Source organism: Lathyrus oleraceus, chromosome 3 (genome assembly GCF_024323335.1).
Source record: "Lathyrus oleraceus cultivar Zhongwan6 chromosome 3, CAAS_Psat_ZW6_1.0, whole genome shotgun sequence".
Taxonomy (NCBI): Eukaryota; Viridiplantae; Streptophyta; class Magnoliopsida; order Fabales; family Fabaceae; genus Lathyrus; species Lathyrus oleraceus.
In genome coordinates this window covers 107,974,506-107,996,137 of record NC_066581.1, presented here as the reverse complement: position 1 = coordinate 107,996,137, position 21,632 = coordinate 107,974,506, and the positions used below count along the sequence as shown (strand labels likewise).

The 21,632-nt window shown below is 34.5% G+C and overlaps 1 protein-coding gene across 1 annotated transcript; it reads right to left on the bottom strand.

Annotated features, from left to right (window-relative positions):
* Positions 1-1,019: 1,019 nt before the first annotated feature.
* On the bottom strand, positions 1,020-6,422 carry LOC127128968 (GDSL esterase/lipase At5g03610). The gene is made up of 5 exons (XM_051058312.1): positions 6,368-6,422; positions 6,068-6,281; positions 5,621-5,897; positions 5,380-5,537; positions 1,020-1,326 (listed from the first exon to the last, which is right to left on the bottom strand). The coding sequence occupies exons 1-5, from the start codon at positions 6,420-6,422 to the stop codon at positions 1,020-1,022; spliced, it is 1,011 nt and encodes a 336-aa protein (XP_050914269.1).
* Between the last annotated feature and the right edge of the window lie 15,210 nt (positions 6,423-21,632).

The window sequence follows — 21,632 nt, the reverse complement described above, 5'->3', positions numbered from 1 at the left end:
ATAACCACCCACTTTAGAGGGCGCTTTCCAAAATAAGCGTCCTCTAAACCCTTTAAATTTCCACTTTAGAGGGCGCTTTCCAGTAAAAGCGCCCTCTAAACCCTTAAAGGTTTCCACTTTAGAGGGCGCTTTCCAGTAAAAGCGCCCTCTAAACCCTTAAAAGTTTCCACTTTAGAGGGCGCTTTCTTTAAAAAGCGCCCTCTAAAGTGGCCCTTAAAGGGCATAAAGAGCCACTTTAGAGGGCGCTTTCACCAGGAAAAAAAGCGCTGTCTTTACCTATGTCAGCGCCAGATTAGAGGGCGCTTTAAAGCGCTGTTATAGGCCAAAAAAGCGTCCTCTTTTCCCTTATTTGGCGTAGTGACTTAGGAATATATAATTAAAAATATTCTTTATAATAAAATTTTATTAAAACACTTTAATGATAATTTGAAAGTGTAAAAAAAATTGGAGAAGATTTGAATTTCAAAAGTGTGGAAAAAATAAAAAATAAATAAATTTTGAATTTTGAATATATTTGTCTAAAATAATGAAAAAAAAACATGGCAAATGAAGAAGTAAGTCGATGAGATATAAACATTAATCTGGTGACTCAATGACTTAATCGGGTTTGATGATCGGACTGAAGTTTAAAATATTACTCTAAATACTTTGTTAAGGATCACATTCTCCTAAACTTGAAATTATTACAAAACAAAACACAATTTTTTTTTGAAAAACAAAACACAATTGAAGAAACAAAATAAATCTAACCAACCAAAAGTGGACATGTACTATTATTCAACTCAAATAAAACTAACAAAAACCAATCTTAATACTTATGTAACCAAGAGCATCTCTAATGGTGTGAATTTAGTGGTTACTTAACCTTTAAGTTCCATGGCTTATTTTTTTAATCATTGAAGTGTGATGATGTGACAACATTGGAGTAAAAATAGTTGAAATTACTTAGAGATGCTCTAATGATCATGAATATGTTTAAGAGCATTCGTTATTCTTAGTCTGGTATAAACAGCACGCCATCAAGCATCAGTAGGATGACCCAAATCCCAAAAGAAAGTAGATTTAGGATTCTCACAAACCGTATACTTCTTAACCTTCTCCACAACCATTCCACAAAAATAATTACTACTCACTCCAACACAACAAGGTTCTAACTCATTCTTAATATTGTATGTGGATGGATTCTTCAACACCGACATGAAACTATCGTATAGATCAAGAACTATAAAGGGTGATGAAGAATGATCCTTAATTTTTTGGTTCAATTTTTTGACAGCTTCGGTTAACAGGGTGTTATGGTAAGCTACGAGGAGGTTGTTAGATGTTCACTACGCCAAATAAGGGAAAAGAGGGCGCTTATTTTGGCCTATAACAACGCTTTTAAGCGCCCTCTAAAATGGCGCTGGCATAGGTAAAGACAGCGCTTTGTTTTCCTGGAGAAAGCGCTGTCTAAAGTGGCCCTTTAAGGGCCACATTATAGTGCGCTTTCAGAAAAAAGCGCCCTCTGGAGTGGTCCATAAAGGGACACCTTAGAGGGCGCTTTCTGGAAAAAGCGCCCTCTAAAGTTGTCAATGTAAAGTGTTTAGAGGGCGCTTTCTGGAAAAAGCGCCCTCTAAAGTTGTCAATGTAAAGTGTTTAGAGGGCGCTTTCTGGACAAAGCGCCCTCTAAAGTTGTCAATGTAAAATGTTTAGAGGGCGCTTCCTACAGAAAGCGCCCTCTAAAGTGTTAAGCGCCCTCTAAAGTTGTAAATGTAAAGTGTTTAGAGGGCGCTTTCTGGACAAAGCGCCCTCGAAAGTTGTCAATGTAAAATGTTTAGAGGGCGCTTCCTACAGAAAGCGCCCTCTAAAGTGTTAGTTATTTTAAAAAAAATTGTTTGAAAAACAGTGGATATTTAATTGGTAACCTGTTCGCATGCTGCAAAAGTGTAAAATTCATATTGATTTCATCCTTTAATCCAATGTTATACACCATTAATCCATTGATATATACAACATGAATCCATTTATATACAACATTAATCCTCCATATATACAACATAATATATGATTCTTTGATCAACAATATACAACAACATATTCATGATTTAGTAAAAGTACAACAACAATATACAACATATATACAACAACAGCATACAACAACAACATTCCATACATATATGTACAACAATATACAACCTAGCTATATGATTCTTTGATCAACAATGAATTGACACAATTCATCCTTCATTTCATCCAAATGAGCTCTTGAGTAAGATTTGTATTCCTCAAAGTACTACAATTAAGAGAATAAAACATATTCATGATTTAGTAACAAATTAGATGAAATATCCGATAATATTAAAATAAACCCTAAGTTATTATTCCATACCATTTTTGGGATGTCTATACGATTCAACGCAATGATATCTCTCATAAATCTCAATACAAAAAATCCGCAATCGACCGAATTATTTTGCTGAGGACACTACACAGAAAAACAAACAATATATATATAGTTAATTTCTTACAAACACTATTATAAGCAAAAAAACAAACACTATTATAAGCAAAAATAAGATACTTAATATATACCTTAACTCTGATCCAGGTAATGTCCTTCCTATTGCGATAATTCTTTTTCGATCTAAATTTTATTATTGCCCTAACAAAATAAAAACGTATATTGAGATCAATCTGACAGACATAATTAAATATACAAATACACACGAATATTTAGGGGAATTTCACTTACGCGTCAACCGTCTTCTTCATACTCGGATATTTACTCCAATCACCCGATAACGAATCGAGATAATACACTATTAGTCTCGAAAGATCCATAGCAACCAACACCCAGTGACCACTGTAAAATAAAACAAAAATTTAGATGAATGAAAATTTTCTACGTAAAAGATATACATAGATTAGAATGAAATTATTAGAAAGAAAATCTAACCCGTTGCCAGAATTAAACGGTAAAAAATACAAACTGGGTGTAGTATTATCGCCGGCCGCCATGAATCTATCGACTAGATCATTCTTTACGGATGTTGGATTTTTCGTTATTAACGTTGCGTTGATACGGGAAGCAGCAATAAAATTGAAACGGTTACACAATTCAGTTCCCCGCAGCAATGTTAGATACATATACCTTAAATAGAAACATAATAAACATTAGACTACTCATTGAAATGTGTAAATAAATTGTTCAACTAAGTAAATTATAGATTGATCGGAGTACCATATGTATGTATGAATGACAGCGATGCCCAATTCGTCGTGTTCAAAAAGTTGTTGCATGTCCTCCTTTGCAATTATTTCGAAATGAGCAGCTCCGAAAACACCTTCATCAAAATCTATACTACGAATGGCCCCGTGCATAATATCGGACTCATTCACCATTTTCTCAAGACGCATCATAATTTGAGATTTTGTCCCGGACGTCGTTGGAGGAATATCGTTACCAGCTTTTTTCAACTTTCGACCGGGAACCTAAAAATTCATATAAATTAAATCATGACTTTTTGTGATGCAACAGAATCGTTGCGTATATAATTCAATAGGTATATATATTTGTACCTCTTTTAGAGATGCAACCGACTCGATGCGTCTTGAAATCCCTTTACCAGCTTTATGCGTGGGTCTTGTAGGAGTCTAACATTACCATGTAATAAGGATTGATTAAATATCATAATTGTAGCTGAATTGAAATGTGAATACTAAAGATTCATAATCATTTAGAACATATATACCTCGGCATCTGGGAAAATTAGATCTGACGGCCATCCAACAAAGGATCTGACTGCTTCTCGCATCAACGTTGTCTCTGAAACAACGTCAGGTAATGGTAGAAGCGCGTCGGTATCTAATACAAGGTCAACCGAAACTTTCATATATCCCACCGGGAGGGGATTATGGTGAAGTAATTCACCCGAAGTGTTGTGCACTTTTCCCTTGCCAACCATGCGATAAGTTGGTGACGATAGATACAGCTGACAAGGTGAAATGCCCTAAACCAATAATAAATGTTATTGTTAACGTGTATATGTGTCAAGTAAAAAAGTGATATTTTAATTTCATAATAACATATATAATTACCTCGGGATATGTGTCATGGGTATCGTCTTGGTTAGCCATTTTATCTGTAATATAGAAATGATTCAATAAGACCCAAGTAAGACAATGATTCAATACGTGAACACATTCATATACCTTCCATTTCTCTCATGTTACAACAATCTAAACTCTTTTTTTTTTATCATTATTGAATACAAACTCACACACACCTACTGCATGCAAAAGACCAATGCAAACTTATGGTGTTTGGAACATGAACAAACTTGCATCCATAATCATCAAACTTCCAAGCACAAGCTCAAACACACTTCAAATGATATCAGTTTTCAATCAGAAATAAAAAACTCAGTTTGCCCTAAACAACATTAATCAACATAATGCACAAAATGTAAAACTAAGTTTAGAAAATGCCCTAATCAAACACATGAAGAAAGTGAACGGTAACGATGGAGAAGAGAAATACCTTCAAGGTGACGGTAACGATGGAGAAGAAAGTGAACAGTGACGGTGGACGTGAACGTGAACGCAGCAGCAGAAAAAGGCGACGGCGACGATGACGGTGAGGGAGGGAGAACGAACGGAGGACGAGAGTAATCGCAGTAGAGAGTAATCGCAGTAGAGAGAAAACCCAGTTACGTAAACGAAATAGCTTATAGAGAGGGAAAATAAAGAGACATGCAGTATATGTTATAATTTTAATGTTTACTAAAGGGGACCTTAGAGGGCGCTTTTGTAAAAAAAGCGCCCTCTAAAGGGGGCCTAAGAGGGCGCTTCTGAAAGCGCTCTCTAAGGCTTTCCAAAAGCGCCTTCTAAACTGGAAATGTACATGGACTTAGAGAGCGCTTTTTTAAAAGCGCCCTCTAAGGGTAACCTTAGAGGGCGCTTTCACTAAAGCGCCCTCTATTGTTGTCCCTCCATTTCCTCATTATTTTTTTTTGGCTTCACTTTAGAGGGCGCTTTGTTACAAAAGCGCCCTCTAAAGGGGGCCTAAGAGGGCGCTTCTAAAAGCGCTCTCTAAGGCTTTCCAAAAGCGCCTTATAAACTGGAAATGTACATGGACATAGAGAGCGCTTTTTTAAAAGCGCCCTCTAAGGTTACCCTTAGAGGGCGCTTTCAATAAAGCGTCCTCTATTGGTGTCCCTCCATTTCCTCATTATTTTTTCGCTTCACTTTAGAGTGCGCTTTGTTACAAAAGCGCCCTCTAAAGTGCGCTGTCTATTCCAATAGTATGCTCCTTATTTTTTCTCTTCACTTTAGAGTGCGCTTTTGTAATAAAGCGCCCTCTAAGGGGCGCTGTCTATTCCAGTTTTTGGCGTAGTGGTTTCATTGCATTCTTTGAATGATGATGAAACGGTTTCTGAAGGTAGACATCCCACTGGTTGTAGATTTGATATAATCACTTTTTTCACTCCTAATTCTTTGATACGAAGTACGTTTTTTATTGTTTGATTAACCACGGACGATATGAATGATGGTAAACCCTGCATGTATAATAAATAGACAAATTAATGTTCAGTCTCATTCATACCGAAATCGTAAAAGTCTTTTAGCGACCACAATGTACCTGAATAGAGCCATTTTTGAAATTGTAAAAAGTGTAGTCGTTTCCAGCTATAGAAACAAGAGCAACTGATTTTCTAATATTTGATGTTATGAATACTTTGTCTTGTATTGCCTTTTCAAAAAAACTGATCTGAGTTGTCATTCTTGGACCTTGATTCAGTGTCTCAAACACACCAGTACCACCAAATGCAAAGTTCATTCCATTTTTCAAATGATGTGGTGCCAAATGTTTTCTTATTGTATATGATGCTGGTGATTTCACTTTCAAATACTTGGCATGGATTGCATGCATAATGTAAATAATCACATACATTTTTTTTAAATACAAAGCTTTTACTCATGAAAAAAAAGAGTTAAAGATATAACATGTATATTAAATAGTATTATAGTAATAATAAAAAATAAATAAGAAAGAAAAAAATGGCAATATTTGAATAGAGACATACCAATGTAGTCGGTGAGGACTCTGCTGTCAGAGAAACGACCGGAGGGTTTGCCGGGAAAGGTGACACCATAAGGTTCGTTCCGGGAAGGAACAAGACTACTTTTGATGTTACCTGTGTCAGCATATGAATCTCTAAACACAAACAATTTTGTTATACGCTCTTTATGAGGATGGTGGTGACGTTGAACATCAACCTTACCTCCTACAACTCTTTGTCCTGTGAATAAACAAACCATATTAAGGTTAACATGAAACAATAAATTTAAAACCGAAAGAAAAAAAAACGTTTTAGTTAGTTAGTACCAGAGAGATGAAGAATGATGAAAATGAAAGAGAGGAGAAAGGGAAAGAAATCCATGAATGAGTGGTTATTAGTAGCTAAAGGTTTGAGAGTGAGTGAAGGGATGAATGAAGGTTTTGAGTTGGGAAGGGAATGAAGGAATGAATTGCTATTTGAACATCCATAAAGTTAACAACGTATATATACACGTATGAATGATGCAATTAGATAAGTAGTTGCTGGATAATTTGGATTAAAATAGAACAAAATTAAAAAAAGTTCTAAATATAATAAAACAAAACCATATTGTTACATGGCGTTGGTGTTAATTTAGATGTCAAAATATAAATTCTCGAGGATTGAATTGCTATTTGAATATCTGTAAAGTAAACATCATATATACATCGAATGAATGACACAACAAGTTGCTGGATGATGTGTATTAAAATAAAATAAAATAAATAATTTTTTAAATATAATAAAACAAAATCATATTTTTATACGGCGTTGGTGTCAATTTAGGTAACAGAATTTCGATATTGTGAAGTCAAAATTTCCCTATATCAATTTAGGTAACAGAATTTCGATATTGTGAAGTCAAAATTTCCCTATACAACTATACTTATACATGTAATTTTTCAATAGACAAGGTAGTCACCTATTCATATCATTACTATATATTGAATTGGTTTAAAAATTACAGCATGTTGATTTTATGTGTATTGGTTCGAATAGACTGTCTAACTTTGGTAGAGTTCTTTATCTAACTAGTTCAAAATTTACAACAATAGGAATTTTATTTGTTAAACTTTGACCTACGGTAAACTACAAGTCATAAAGTATCATTCTTGCATAAAATAATGGTCACAATTAACATAATGTACAATTTCTGCGCACAAATCAGAAGTAACTGCATTTCAACGAACCAAAACTAATAAACAATAAAAACAACAATATATACAAATTAATCATATAAGGTATATAGATTAGATGAAACTCATCTATGAAATTATTTCTAAAACGGTATCTTATATATACTTTTGAACTCTATTTTCATTCATAAAATTAAAATTAAGTGATGTGAGATTTCATTGTCTTCATCGACAATCATACTCCACTGTAAAGAGTATCAACATGTATATTTTCAATCAATCTCAACAATTTTCACATTGATTGAAAATAATACATCAACTTTCATTGTCTTTACCGACAATCATACTCCACTATAAAGAGTATAGTCACTTGAAGATACACCACTCCAAGAATTTTCACGTTGTTTTCACCGACAATCATAGTTTTAAAAACTATCATACTCTCTCATGAAGAATATATTTTACTTGAAGATAAACCACTTTCAGAATTTCACATTGTCATCCCCGACAATCATATACTTTATCATGAAGAATAAATTTCACTCGAAACTAAATCACTCTAAGAATTTCACATTGTCTTCACCGACAATCATAATTATAAAAAATATCATACTCCACCTAAAGAAGAGTATACTTCACTAGAAGCTAAATCACTTCAAGAATTTTCAGTTGTTGAAAACCAGGTTGAAACATTATGGTAAAACTAAGTTTTAGTCAAAGCCTAGTCCATCATAAAAGCTAGTTTCAGTTCGAGATCATCCCGATGGTAAAATCTCACAGGTTCTTGGTTAGCCCAGTATAGAACCAAGTTTAGGTTCGCGAGCTCAGCCAAGTGTTAAAAGCTCCAAAGGTTTGTTTGGAGATTTAATACTAACCACTCCAAGTTTCTCGTGGAAAGGAGACTAACCGCTTTGATCCATCATTTAGAAGAAAGACTTTCCCCTTCACTTTGTGTTTTGTTGTTTGGTTAAAAGTTAGCCACAAACTTCATTTTACTTGTATAAGAGGTATCGAGATTTCAACATACTAAAAGCTCTTAAGTTTATTGGATACTCTCAAGATCAAATCTTAGGGACATGACTAAGTCGTTGGTTGTTGAACCTGTATAATTACTAATGTTTTATCTTTTCCATTGACTTTTTATATTTCTTCACTTTAGCTTCTACAATTTTATTCTCCATTGCATAACTCCAAAATGTCTTTTACTCTGATTTTAATCCTAAAAGTTTTTCAAATCCATTTTTTTTCTTCTGAAACATGCAATTCATCCCCATCTTTTGTGTGAAGTTACATGTCCAACATGTTTGGTGATATTTTCAAATATTGCTTGGGGCAAGTTCAATTCTTTGCACTATGTACATTATTCATAGTTTAATATTGTATTCGCTTCGTAGGGCGGAAAGGATCTTCCAGTGGAACTCCAACATTCTTATTCGCCTTGTAGGGCGAAAATGATCTTCTCCTAGAAGTCCATCCCATATATTAGCCTTATGAGGAGGCAAAGATCTTTAGTTGGAAGTCTAGAATTTGTATTCTCCATGTGGGGTAACAAGGATCTTCTCCTAGAAGTATAACATGTATATTTTCCTCGTGTGGCAGCAAAGATATTTGCCAAGAAGTCATGCATTTTTAAATATCCTTTTAAGCCTGCAAGGGTATTGAAATAGAAGTCCAACATATATATTCCCCTCGTAGGGAGGAAATGGTCTTTTCCTTCAAGTCCAATATTTTTCAATAGACTCTTAATGCGTCAAGGATCTTCGTACGGAAGTCCAACATATATATTCTCCTCGTAGGGGTTGCAAGGATTTTCGCCTGGAAATCCAACATTTTTCAATAGCCTCTTAAGGCGGAAGGAATCTTCGTATGGAATTCTAGCATTTATAACATCATATAAAATGTCTTCTTTATTTATAAATATTCAAATATTCATACATAGGTGGATGATCTGCCTCCTAAGAATTAAAAATATATTAATTGTAATAATATTTAAGTCATATGGAGTTCCAACTTATATACCACATGAGTAAGCTTATAGAATATGTGATACGACCCCTCCAAGTAGGGTTGAAAATTTTCCAGTTGTCTGAGTATAACTAATTTCCTCAAGACCAGGTTGCCTTCAAGCACCTTCCTTGGCATGACTTTGGATTTATACCTTCAGGAAGCTCTATGCTTGGTAGAAAATTTTCAAACTTTGGTGACTTCCCTCAACTAATCAACCAGGTATACAAAACATTCTAGACCTGCTTTGTTCATCTTCTGGTTGAATTAAGGGTGTCTCCATGAGGGCGTGCTAGTTTCTATGGGAAATATCGTGTCTGCCCCTACGATATGAACGCAATATTTCATGGAGCAGTTAGGCCCATAAGACTTTGGTGTCATCGAGCTTCTTTTTTTAGCCCCTTCAGGATCATCTTGTTCGTCGATTCAACTTTCCCATTCAGCTAGGGCTCCGGTGGTGCGCTAGATCAATCTAGACCATCTGATCCTTGGTCCATGTTCTAATCTTGTCCTTCCATCTTGATTACCTTTTGTGTTGCGCATTGACTTTGGAACATGGCGGACTTGATGCGCGTGGCCATCAGATCTGCCACCTCAATCAATGAGGGAGATCTGATAGCCCTTATTTTTTTGATTTATCTAACTTTCTATTTTAATATTTGAATTAGCCTTTTTTTCTTTTAATTCATTATAAATTCAATTCTAATCCAAAAAATATGGGACTTTCACCAAAAAAATTCAAAAAATTTCCTCTTCCATTTTCTGAATTAAAATCATTTTTTGGATTGAATTTGATAGTTTTAGTGAATTTAATGATCGTGACTTGTTTTCAATTGATTTTAAATACTTTTGACTTTTCAAAAATACCAAAAAAATTAGTCTAAGGTCCTTTGACCTTGTTTGACCTATGATAGATCCCTTGGCCATTTATTTGGTGATTTGAAGGGATTTTAGGTTTTTCATCTTTTAAATGCATTTTTATTCATTTAAAACATGAATTTAAATTGTTTAATTGCTTTAATATTTAGTTGAGATTTTGTTCTGACTTTGTGTTGACTCATCTTCTATTTGACCTTGATCTTGGTTGAATTGGACATCAATTTGATCAATACCATTGAATTTAGGGGGTTGATGAAGTTTGAACTTCATCCCTCAAAATGAATGGATGATATTGATCAAATGAAGTTCATCCCTTGATCAATTTGGGATTCTTTTTCACTTCATTTCTTCATCTTCATCTCCTTCTTTCCCAATCCATCCATGGCCAATGACTTCTCATATGATCAAAATGCTAGTTGATTCATCAATGACCTTGTGTCAGATAATTCAACATGAGCTTGATTGAGATATGTCCATCCCATTTTATTTTTGTGTGTGGTATGCTTTAGGAGCTTGGTTTTTTGTACCATGTCTCTAACATGCATTGGCACCAATATTATTATTGCCCGACCTCAGATAGGTGTGACTTCTACATAAGTCCAATTACGATTGCTTAACATAGAGCTAAATTTGTCCCAAAGGCATAGCATTTTTGTAAGTGAGATTGTAAGTCTCCCATTCCTCATGGTATTGTGTGAAGATTTAACCTTTTTTTCCATTTGTGAGAGCTAATGGCATACTTGTTGATTTATCCAAGTTGGATCCCTTCTCATAGATGATGTCTAGGTTCATATCTTCGTGCTTGTGAGTGGATGGTTAAGTATTCTCCAAAGAATGACTTAAACAATTTTCTCCTTCCACTAACATTGACTAGCATCTCTTATTTTACTTTTAATTTTAATGTCATTTACTTTAATGCAATTTAAATTTATGCACTTTATCATACATTGCCATTTACATTCATGCAACTTGTTTATGTTTCAACCATTTTCACTTTGCTCACTTGAGCCATATTTTGTGCTTGTATTATATTTGTGTTTGTAATTTTGCTTTGTTTGTGGCCTTAGGACCTTAAAATACTTAATAAAAATAAAAACCCTAAAAAATACATTGGTGGACTGTTGGACATCTGTCTATGACTTGATCTGAACTTTTGGACCTATGGACTTAGAGTAGGCAACATCCTTGTGATATGAAGACTCTTGGCCAATGCCATTATCTGAGACCTTATCTTGGCTAATGCCTTTCATATGATACAGGCCTTAAGAACCCCTTTGGTTTATCTACTCACTTTGTCTCTATGCTTAAGTTGTTATTTTGATCTTATTGTTTCTATCTGATGCTTGTCTCTATGAGTATGTTTCAAGGGATATTCATTAGATACATGTGAAAGACATTGAAGACTACTTATTTTTGGAGTGCTTGCTTGGATGTTTGGTTATCTTTATTTGATACCATTGGTCTTCTTATTAATTACTTAGATGATTATGCTTGTTGCTTGCTTAAAAGTCCAAAGGAAATGGGTTTCTATCTGACACTTTTGTCTCGTGGATGCTTCCCATTGGTTAGATCTTTTCAACTCTAAATTTTTAAATACTGTCTAGGATAGTCCCTTCATCTCCTCCCACATCTTTAATTTAAAAATCTCTCCCTCATTTTCAAAAACTTATTTGCTTGTGTATTCAACTTAGACTTGTTTTAATGAGTAGAAACCTTGGCCTTATGCCATTGATTTTTAAAATATTTTCTTAATCGATTTTGTAAATGAACTTAATCATATTGACCTTATTTTCAAAAATACAAAAAGAACTAACAACCTCATCTAATAATTTTGGCCACTTTGTGCCTTTTTCTTTTAAACTTTTCAAAAGAGAGTATTTAGATTTGAGTTATATTTGGTTGAGATATAATTCTCTCATTCCATGGTATTTTGATTATAAGTCTTTCCATTTATTAGGGGTCAGTGACATACTTGTTGATTGAATCCAAGTTGGAGCCCTCCCTCTTAAATTTTGTAAAGCCCTCATTATCGATGGATGTTTGGTTGAGTATTCTCCCTTTGATAACAAAATATCTTTAAGCTTTTGATAAAAGCAATTCACCCATCTTTGAAATTTTTACCACGAACTACGAGGTTTTGATCCCTCATTTTTATGTGGGTATGTAGGCATACGACCGAAGGTCTTGTCAAACAAAAAATTATAAATAATGAATTCTTTTCTCATCCCCTCATTCTATTTTTTATCAAACATCTTTTTCAACTAAAACACTTGCACACAAAAAGGTCTCCCTAGGAGTACCTAAGACAGTTTGGATGCTAATACATTCCCTCTGTGTAACCAACCCCCTTACCTGTAATCTATGACATTTTATTAGTTTTGATTTAAAACTTCTTATCTTTGGGTTTTGTTCGTACTTTTTCCATTTCCTTTGGAAACAATAAAAGCATGGTGACGACTTTGGTTTTATTGACGTTGAGTTAATCAATAGCTCGATGGTCATGAATTTACCGCTATGTTCTTGGTGTATAACATGTTATTTATTCTGGCACGAAATATGTTTGAACATATTATAATGTCAACAAAATTCTTGTAGTGTGTCATTGTTATGATAACATCTATATTTTTGGTTTGAGTGGTGATGAATATATATATATATCTCCTTGCTAGAGCACATGCATGTGCAACATTCAGTAGCACCAAGGGCATATGTCACGTAATCTTGTTGCTTTTAAAGAAACTCAAGAGTTTTTGATTGCATTGTATCCTTCATCTTTCATGTTTATGGTTGTTGCACCCCAAAATTTGCCCTCTATTTTTAACTCTAACCAATTTTTTGTTTCACATTCATTTGCATCATCTTCATAGCATAACATTTTTTTCTGTCTTAATATTAGCCGGAATAATTTCTCGGAATTTACAAACAGACTGGTCAAATTAACTTTTTAACTGTGCCTAAAATTAGTCAACGAAAAAATATCAAGTTTAAGTTTGCAAATGTCGGTAACATTAATCTGCGGTTCACGTGGTTTAATTTGACATGCTAAAAATATTTTTACGACTATTTTTGGTCATATGTTGATCAGTCTGAGCAGTTTAAACGATCATAATTTTTATTTCAAAATCCGATCAAACGCTGTATTTTTCCGAGTCATTTATTTCGCGCTGATTATTTTGACGTGTTCATTTTATTTTTTCGAGCATTTTGGTGCCCGACTTTTTTTTTTTTTGAGTCTATTTATTTTTATATTGGGTCTAGAATAAATAAATAGGTTAATTAGTTTTTATTTTAATTTTAACTATTTTAATTATTTAACTTTATTCAGTTTTTAATTTAATATTGGGTTTCAAAATAAACTTAGGCCCATTATCATTAACCTAATTTGTTCCTATATATATTTACTAGCATGACTGATAGAGAGAGGCCAAAAGACAGAACAAAAAAAGAGAAACTGAGAGTGGCTGATCAACACTATCGTACACACAGTTTGGTAATAGTTTATATATGATATATACTTTATCTATTTTGTTGATATATTTGATTATGTTTTCGGATCGGATCGTGTCAATACGCCGTTTTCACATATACGTGTATGAGGCGTGACATTTGTGTTATCCGATCCAGTTGCGATGATCGCAATTTTGCGCTAGCAACGCCGTTGTTTTTTTTAATTCATTTTTTTTATATATATACATATATTTAGATCTGCACATTTTTTTCATAACTAACTACCCTGATTTTTCCTAAACCCTGACAATTTCGCCACAAACTCTAAATTTCAAACCTAAAACTTTAACCGTGTTGTTTCCTCTAAACCATAAACCTTTTCTTAAACCTTAACAAACCTTATTATTATTTCCTATTTTCGCTCATATTTATGTTATTCATACACTGTAACTGTTTCGTCCTTGTAATATTTTAAGTTTTAACTTGTAATATTTTCAGTTTTACTTTTCGCCATCTTTATTATGTAACTGCACCAAAGCGTTGTAATAATTAGGGTTTTATTTTCTGCCCTTGATTTTCTGCCATTTTATTTTTCTGCCATTTATTTTTCTGCCATTTTATTTTTCTGCCATTGATCCTATATTAACTGCGTGGTTTAGTAATGTAGGGCGTGAAAACCTACTAAATTAATTATTTAATATTTTTCTATAACCTTTATATTTTTTGTAAATAAATAATAAATACTAACTATTTTAATAACTTTTTTTTATTACTTACTTATAATAATAAATCCTTATATATTTTGTAAATAAAATCTAATTGACCATTTTTCTAATTGAATAATAATAATAAACCTATTAATCTAATAATTTGATATTTTCTATAATCTTTATTTATTTTGTAAATAACTAACTTAATATTTTTCATATAACTCTTTTATTTTATAATTTGTACATTAATGTATTTTAAATTCTTTTATTATTACTAATTTATTTTAAACTCATATTTTTCTAATAACTTCTAAAAAAATCTAACTTGTTTAACCTAAAATAATTTCTTTTAAAATTCTAACCTTTTTATTATCACTTTATTATTATTGTTATTTTATTATTGCTTTATTACCATTGTTTATTTATTATTTTATTATTATTTGCTTTTATCTATTCTATTTTTGCTTCATTATTTTCCTTATTTTAATTTTGTTTTATTTATAATATTAGGAACAAATGTATAGGTTGTAAATTTATTCTTTCTCGCCTGATTATTATGTATCTGTCCCATAGCCATGTAATAGTTTAGGAATTTATTTTTCTTGCTTTTATTTTTGTAAATATTTATTGCGTGGTTAGTAATTTAGGGAGTGCAAAAAACTAACTGTAAATAATTGAACTTAGAAAATTAAATTCAAGACAAATATCTGAAAAATAACACTCACACACGTAAGTCGATCTTTGATCGCCATCTGTACTTCCTAGGGTATTCCTCTTGGTTGCCTTCTTTAAATGGTCAAGTCCCTCGAAAATAGGGGTGTTTTAAGCAAAGTCCCTTCAAACAGAAAAATCATCAAGTCCCTATAAACTTAAAAGATCAAGTCCCTACGAGGTTGCCTACGATATAATGATCTTGTCCCTTCGGTAAATATGATGATAGTCCCTACGAGTTGCTAAAGACACCCCTTATGTTGCCTTCATTGACCATACGATGACCCTACGCCCGTCCCTTAAACACCTCCAAGGTAATGACTACCTATTCCTTAATAATAGGGACAGTCTTACCATTGAAAGAATATACGAGAACACGAAAGACTTAATCTAGGGTAGGTATCTCATAGTTACTTGCTCACACTTTTCAAAATTACTTTTACACCTCACAATTTCTAAACTAGGCTTTGTATACACCCATACGAGGGTCATTACTAAGTACTTAAAGAAATTTTTCTAATCACACACTACACTCTTGCAAACAAACAAAGTGAGCTAAGTAACTAAGAGCCCATGGATAACCATGGATATAAAGGGTGCTAATACCTTCCCTTTGTATAACCTACCCCCCGAACTCAAAATCTTTTTAAGGTCTTTCCTGTTCTTTTATGTCCTTTCCTTTTGGATAAAATAAAAGTCGGTGGCGACTTTTGCTATCCGCAACATTTAACTAAAGTCAGTTCTCCCACCGTGTTACAGAACTGGCGACTCTGCTGGGGATTTAATAAAAGAGGGGTACCCTTAGGAATTAGATCACTTTAAAATTGTTTGCCTTGTTTGCTTTATACTTATCTATTGGGTGCTCTTATGTGTGAAAGACCCTAACCCGGATCTAGTGTACCTTAGGTAAATGGCAATAGACCAAGGAAACTGTACGGCGTATATCGCTATGGTTGATCTGGTGGCCATAGTTAGTGTGACTTCTTGGTTGGTGCTTATGTTCCTTAAGCAAGTTGAGGATAATATGAGGCTGCCATATGTTGTCAATACACTAACTGACTTTTAGAACCCTAGTCATCCCATCTTGGCCTTTAGAAAGTAGTGAGATAACCGGCTTTGGTGAAGACTGAAGCTGGTTGATACTCGATACTACACTCATAGAGATCCTAAACTTGGAGGGTTTTGGTTGGCAAGTAAGTTTCCTACTGAACAACCACCCTTGTGAAGGATCAATGATTTTGAGATCCCTTAGAACCTAGTTACTTTTGTAGGACAGGATGAATCAACTAAACTTCAGGGGAGGGTACTTACCTTTAAACCTCATGCAAGCCTTCAAACCTAGGGCTATTGTGTGACTTGTTTGTGTGTGCCACATGTTTGTGATTGAGCATAACATCATAGCATCATCATGCATCATAAGCATAGCATTTTCACTAACCATTTCAAGGACCAAAAGATTTATCTTTGTTCTTTGTTGCAGGTCATGGCTTCTGCTCGTAGGAATACTATCCGGATCAACTTTGTAGGAATACCTCCTAAGCTTAAGGAATTGGTCTCTCAAGTTTCTGAAAACTCCCAGTTCATCAAGAGGCATGGTCACCTACTGGATCTAGTCACTTCAAGGTTCAATGAAGACATGATGAGTGTCCTGTTTCAGTTCTTTGACCCTAAACATCATTGCTTCACATTTCCCGACTATCAGTTGATTCCTACAATGGAAGAGTTCTCCAAGCTTTTGGGTATACCTATTCTTGATCAGAAACCCTTCACAGGCTTGGAAAAAGAGCCTAAACCTGAAGTCATTGCTGCAGCCTTACATTTAAAGAAATCAGACATTGTCCTAGAAACAAGGAGTGGAGTTAAGGGTATTCTTGCTAAGGTATTGATGGAGAAAGCTCAAGTATTCCTGAAGGCTAAGAGTTATGATACTTTTGAGGAGATCTTAGCCCTATTGATTTATGGCTTAGTACTGTTCCCCAATCCAGACCAGTTCATAGACGTACACGCCATCAACATATTTCTGACTCGCAATCCAGTGCCTACATTACTTGGAGACATCTTACACTCTCTTCATACCCGTACTACGAAGGCACGAGGAACTCTGATGTGTTGCATACCTCTATTATCTAGGTGGTTTATTTCTCACCTTCCTCAATCAGTGATGAAGAATGAACAAGGGTTCAGGTGGTCCAAGAGGATTATGTCACTTTCTCATTCAGATATTCATTGGTGCTCTAGATCTATGGAGAATGTTACCATCATTGACCGTTGTGGGGAGTTCCCTAATGTGTCACTCCTTGGCATAAGAGGGGGCATTACTATAAGACCCCAATTTTGTCCCTAAGATCCCTCATGGCATCATATCATATCATATCATTGCCTCAAGGATCATTGTGCACCTTGTAACACCCCGATAAAAATAAGATAATTATTTAATTTAAGTTAATATTATATTTATTAATTTAATTAAATAATTTGGGATATTATTGGATTATTATTATTATTATTGGAATAATAATTATTGGAAAGTATATAAGTGGGAAATAAGAAAAGAGTTTCATTTTTGGTTAAGAGGGTTTTACGTGAAAAACATAGAAGCGGCTGAAAAAGGGAGAAAGGGCAAAGAGGAAGAGCAAGAGAACAAGGGTTGAAGAACGGAAAAGCTTGAAGCTTAAAGATTCGCCGGATTAACTCAGGTAAGGGGGTTTATCGTCGTTTAATGGGTATTATGGGTTAACATGTAATGGGTAGTGATAAACCGTTGAATTGACCCTAATTGGGATGTTGAATGCTGAAAAATTGTGTTGGATAAGTTGTGTTAAAGCTGTAATTGAATCTGTATTTGTGTGAGTTGTGATTTCCCGAACGTATAGCTTTTTACGGAATCGGAATCGGAGGTCCGGAAGTCCTCCAACGGCGGAAAATGCGGAGAATTCTGCATTCTGCTTCGTGTTAGCGCAGGAACAGCTTTCTGTCTTGCGTTAACCGGTTAACCCAGGGTGTTAACCGGTTAACACTGTTAGGAATTGTGAGGTATTGCTGTTTTGCTTGCGTTAACTGGTTAACCCAGGGCGTTAACCGGTTAACACTGTTGTGAGTTGTGAAAATATTGCTGTTCTGTCTGCGTTAACCGGTTAACCCAGGGCGTTAACCGGTTAACACTGTTGAGTTTTGCCAGAAAGCGTGTTCTGTGTTGCGTTAACCGGTTAACCCAGGACGTTAACCGGTTAACACTGTTGGAAAAGTGAAAAATTAATATTTGAATAATGTGTGCATAATTGGTGTTTGGCCTATATTGGCGTATGATGTAATAGGGATTAATTCCCGCCGTTTTGAGCAGTATAGGTATTAGTGGAGTGTGCTAATACTGTGATTAGTTATTTGACATGATATGATGTTTTGATACGTGTGTTGATGAATGTATGATGGTATGCATAATGCTGTGAATGTATATGTTATGTATGCAACTGTGAATGGACTGTTTATGGCTTAGAGTGTGAGCATATGTCCATTGTGGATTATTGTTGATGATTTTGCATTGCTAGGTGATTTAGTATGCATATTGTGGCCTTTATGGTGGTAGCTAATTCCCATGGTGAGGAATTAGTGAGTTAGTCATTATGGACTGTTGTTGATGTTTGCATGCTAGGTGAATTAGCGTGCATAGCATGGCCCTTGGGGGTGGTAGCTAATTCCCGTGGTGAGGAATTAGTGAGTGAGTCACTAGGTCTCAAATGAGTGGGACTAGTGGGCTTGGTAGCCGTATCTGGATTTGATCGGTGAGGTGAACTATATGTTCACGAATAGTCGGTACCGCATGCATGGAGTCTCATTGCATAATGTATGTATGGCGTATAATATGAATGGATGTATTCCAATATTATACGTGTGTTTGTATTGGCATTGGGTATGAGTATGAATTGTGTTGGTATTGAGTATGATATTTGAGTTGATGTGCCGTTACCGAATGTGTGATATGATTAGGGTGATTAATGTGTTATTTACTTAGCATTACATGATATTTTATAATGCTTTTTATATCGATTGAGGAACTCACCCTTACAACTATTTTTCAGGTAACGAGCAGTGATTGAGTAGAAGCTAGTGCTTGGAGTCTAGTGTAGTCTCCTTAGTGGGTCATGCTCTGATAGATGTAACATCGGGATGGGATGTTTTACCTTGTTGAATAATTTTACATGTAATGTGTTACATGTTTTGCATGATTGATTTGATTTCTATCCGCTGCGTATTGTGCAAATGCTTTATGTTTTAAATTAATAAAAGAGCATGACAGTTATCATGGTGAATGGTGTGAAATGATTGTGTGACACCCTTAATTGCATATTTACTCTGATTGATATATTGTTATTTTAATTAAATATTTGGGGTATTTTAGAAGGGTGTTACACACCTTGCTTCCTTCTTTGTGGGTGGGTTACATTGTGAGTGTGGTTCTTGATCACCTTTTAGCCGAACTACGACGTTTTGATCCTTACCTTTGATGGAAGGTACGTAGGCAATGGGTTCATCCGTTCAAACACAAAAATAATAAAATTGTACATTCTTTTCTCATCTTCCCATTCATGTTTGCACAATATGTCACAAACAAATAAACATTTTTATACAACAAGTGTGAAAAGGGCTCCCTAGGAGTACCTAGGACGTGATGGGTGCCTAACACCTTCCCATTGCGTAATTTACCCCTTACCCAGATTCTCTGATCTTTTTATTGGTTTTCTACGTGTAAAACTTCTTAGGTTTTTGTTCGCTTTTTAACCAGTCCTTAGGATAAATAAAAGTGCGGTGGCGACTCGATTCTTTGTATACTTTGCTTATGGTTTAATCAATAAATCATATAGCGACGAATACACCGCTACAGAAAAATGGCGACTCTGCTGGGGACAAAAGTAAACAATCACAAACTTTGCCTCTTAAGGAGGACTTCAAACAGGTGCCTGGCTAAGTAACAAGCCAGGTCTTCCAGACTATATGGAGACAAGAGATTCTACCTCAATGCTTAAGCAAAGCAAAGCAATAGCAAGTTCACAATGGAACTATAGCAACTAAGGTACCTGAAATCAATCAAATATAATCAGTATACCAATCACCAAGTCAAAACAGACAAGATAAGAACCAACAGTCAACACAATCAATCACATGTGCAAAGCACAAACTCAAATGAAATGAGCTAGCATCCTACAAAACAAACCAAGTTAGTTCAGAACAATCAAGTAAACCAAACTCAATCAACTTGAATTAATCTCCTTAAGGCAATTGCTTCTTCAACCTGAAAATCAAACTCAAATGTGAGAAATAAACCCTTAGGCCAAAGCCTAGGGTCAAAGGAGGGGAAAAAAATTTAAAACAGAACATGAAAATTGGTCAAAACCAATATTAATCAATTAAGAACCAAGTCCAATTGGTCTCATGTCAAAACTATGCACCAATTCCATTTTATAAGCAAATCATGTCAAACTAGGCAAGTTGAGAACTCAATGATGTAAACAGAATGAACACAAGCATATCAATACCACAATGGCTCAATAAATTCCAGGAAAAATCATGCGTAAACAGAACACATTGAATGAGCAACACATCAAATTTCATGGCATTTGGATGAAGCGAAGCAAGTCAATTAAAATCAACAACTCAAAGCATGTTCAAGCAAGCTCATACAAGGCACCAAATTATGCATCCACTTCAAGCAATCATAAAACAGGAACCAAACATGATAAATGAATGAGATCAAATCCATGGCAAACTTCAACATGTCTATAATACACATGCCAAATTTCAAGTTCATCCAATAAACCACAAGAATTTCACAAAACATATGGTATCATGACTCATAAAATGTTCATAATTGGTCAAACAGAGGGAAAATTCTCAAACAAATAGAAAATGCATTCCAAAATTCCAGGAAAAATCATAAGTAATCTTAACATCCATAAGCATCAACATGCAAAAAGTCAGAGCAATTGGCATAGCATAAGCATGGAAAATAAAATCAAGAACATGAACAAGAAATGGTGTGACATACATTGTCACACCTCCAAAGATCACATCATATCTCACAATCCAGGAACTCAAAAATAGCAAACTATATTCCAAAATGACCAGGAATGAGTCTAGAACACACATGAAAAATTTCAAGAATTTCCAATTAAGCATCATGATTTCACAATTAAAATGGCAAAACATAGGCAAAAAGCATACATGATCAAAACCAATAGACCAAAGTAAAAACAGGCCGTGCACAACTTTTGCTATCATGCTAGTAAAAAACTAGAGGAAAAATGGAGATCAATGCAAAAATTCCCACTCAATTTGGATTAAAGATGAATGACTTATGATTTTTTGAAGATTGATCATGAAATGAAATAAAAATTTGGAAATTAAAATGAATTTAAATGAGCGCGTGGCAATTTGGTAAATATGGTGCTCACTTAATGAAACGCTGCGTTTCATTAAGTGAGGTGGCAGCGTGCAATTGGCTACATGGCGAGCAAACACGAAATTCATGCAAACTGAAGGCAAAACGGATCAAAGCATGTTCTGGAAATGATATTCAAACATTCATCACGCGTTCTTGCTGTTCATCATCAACATGAACAAAATCTCACAGAAATTAATGAAACCTATATGGATCGAATCCTCTCATCATG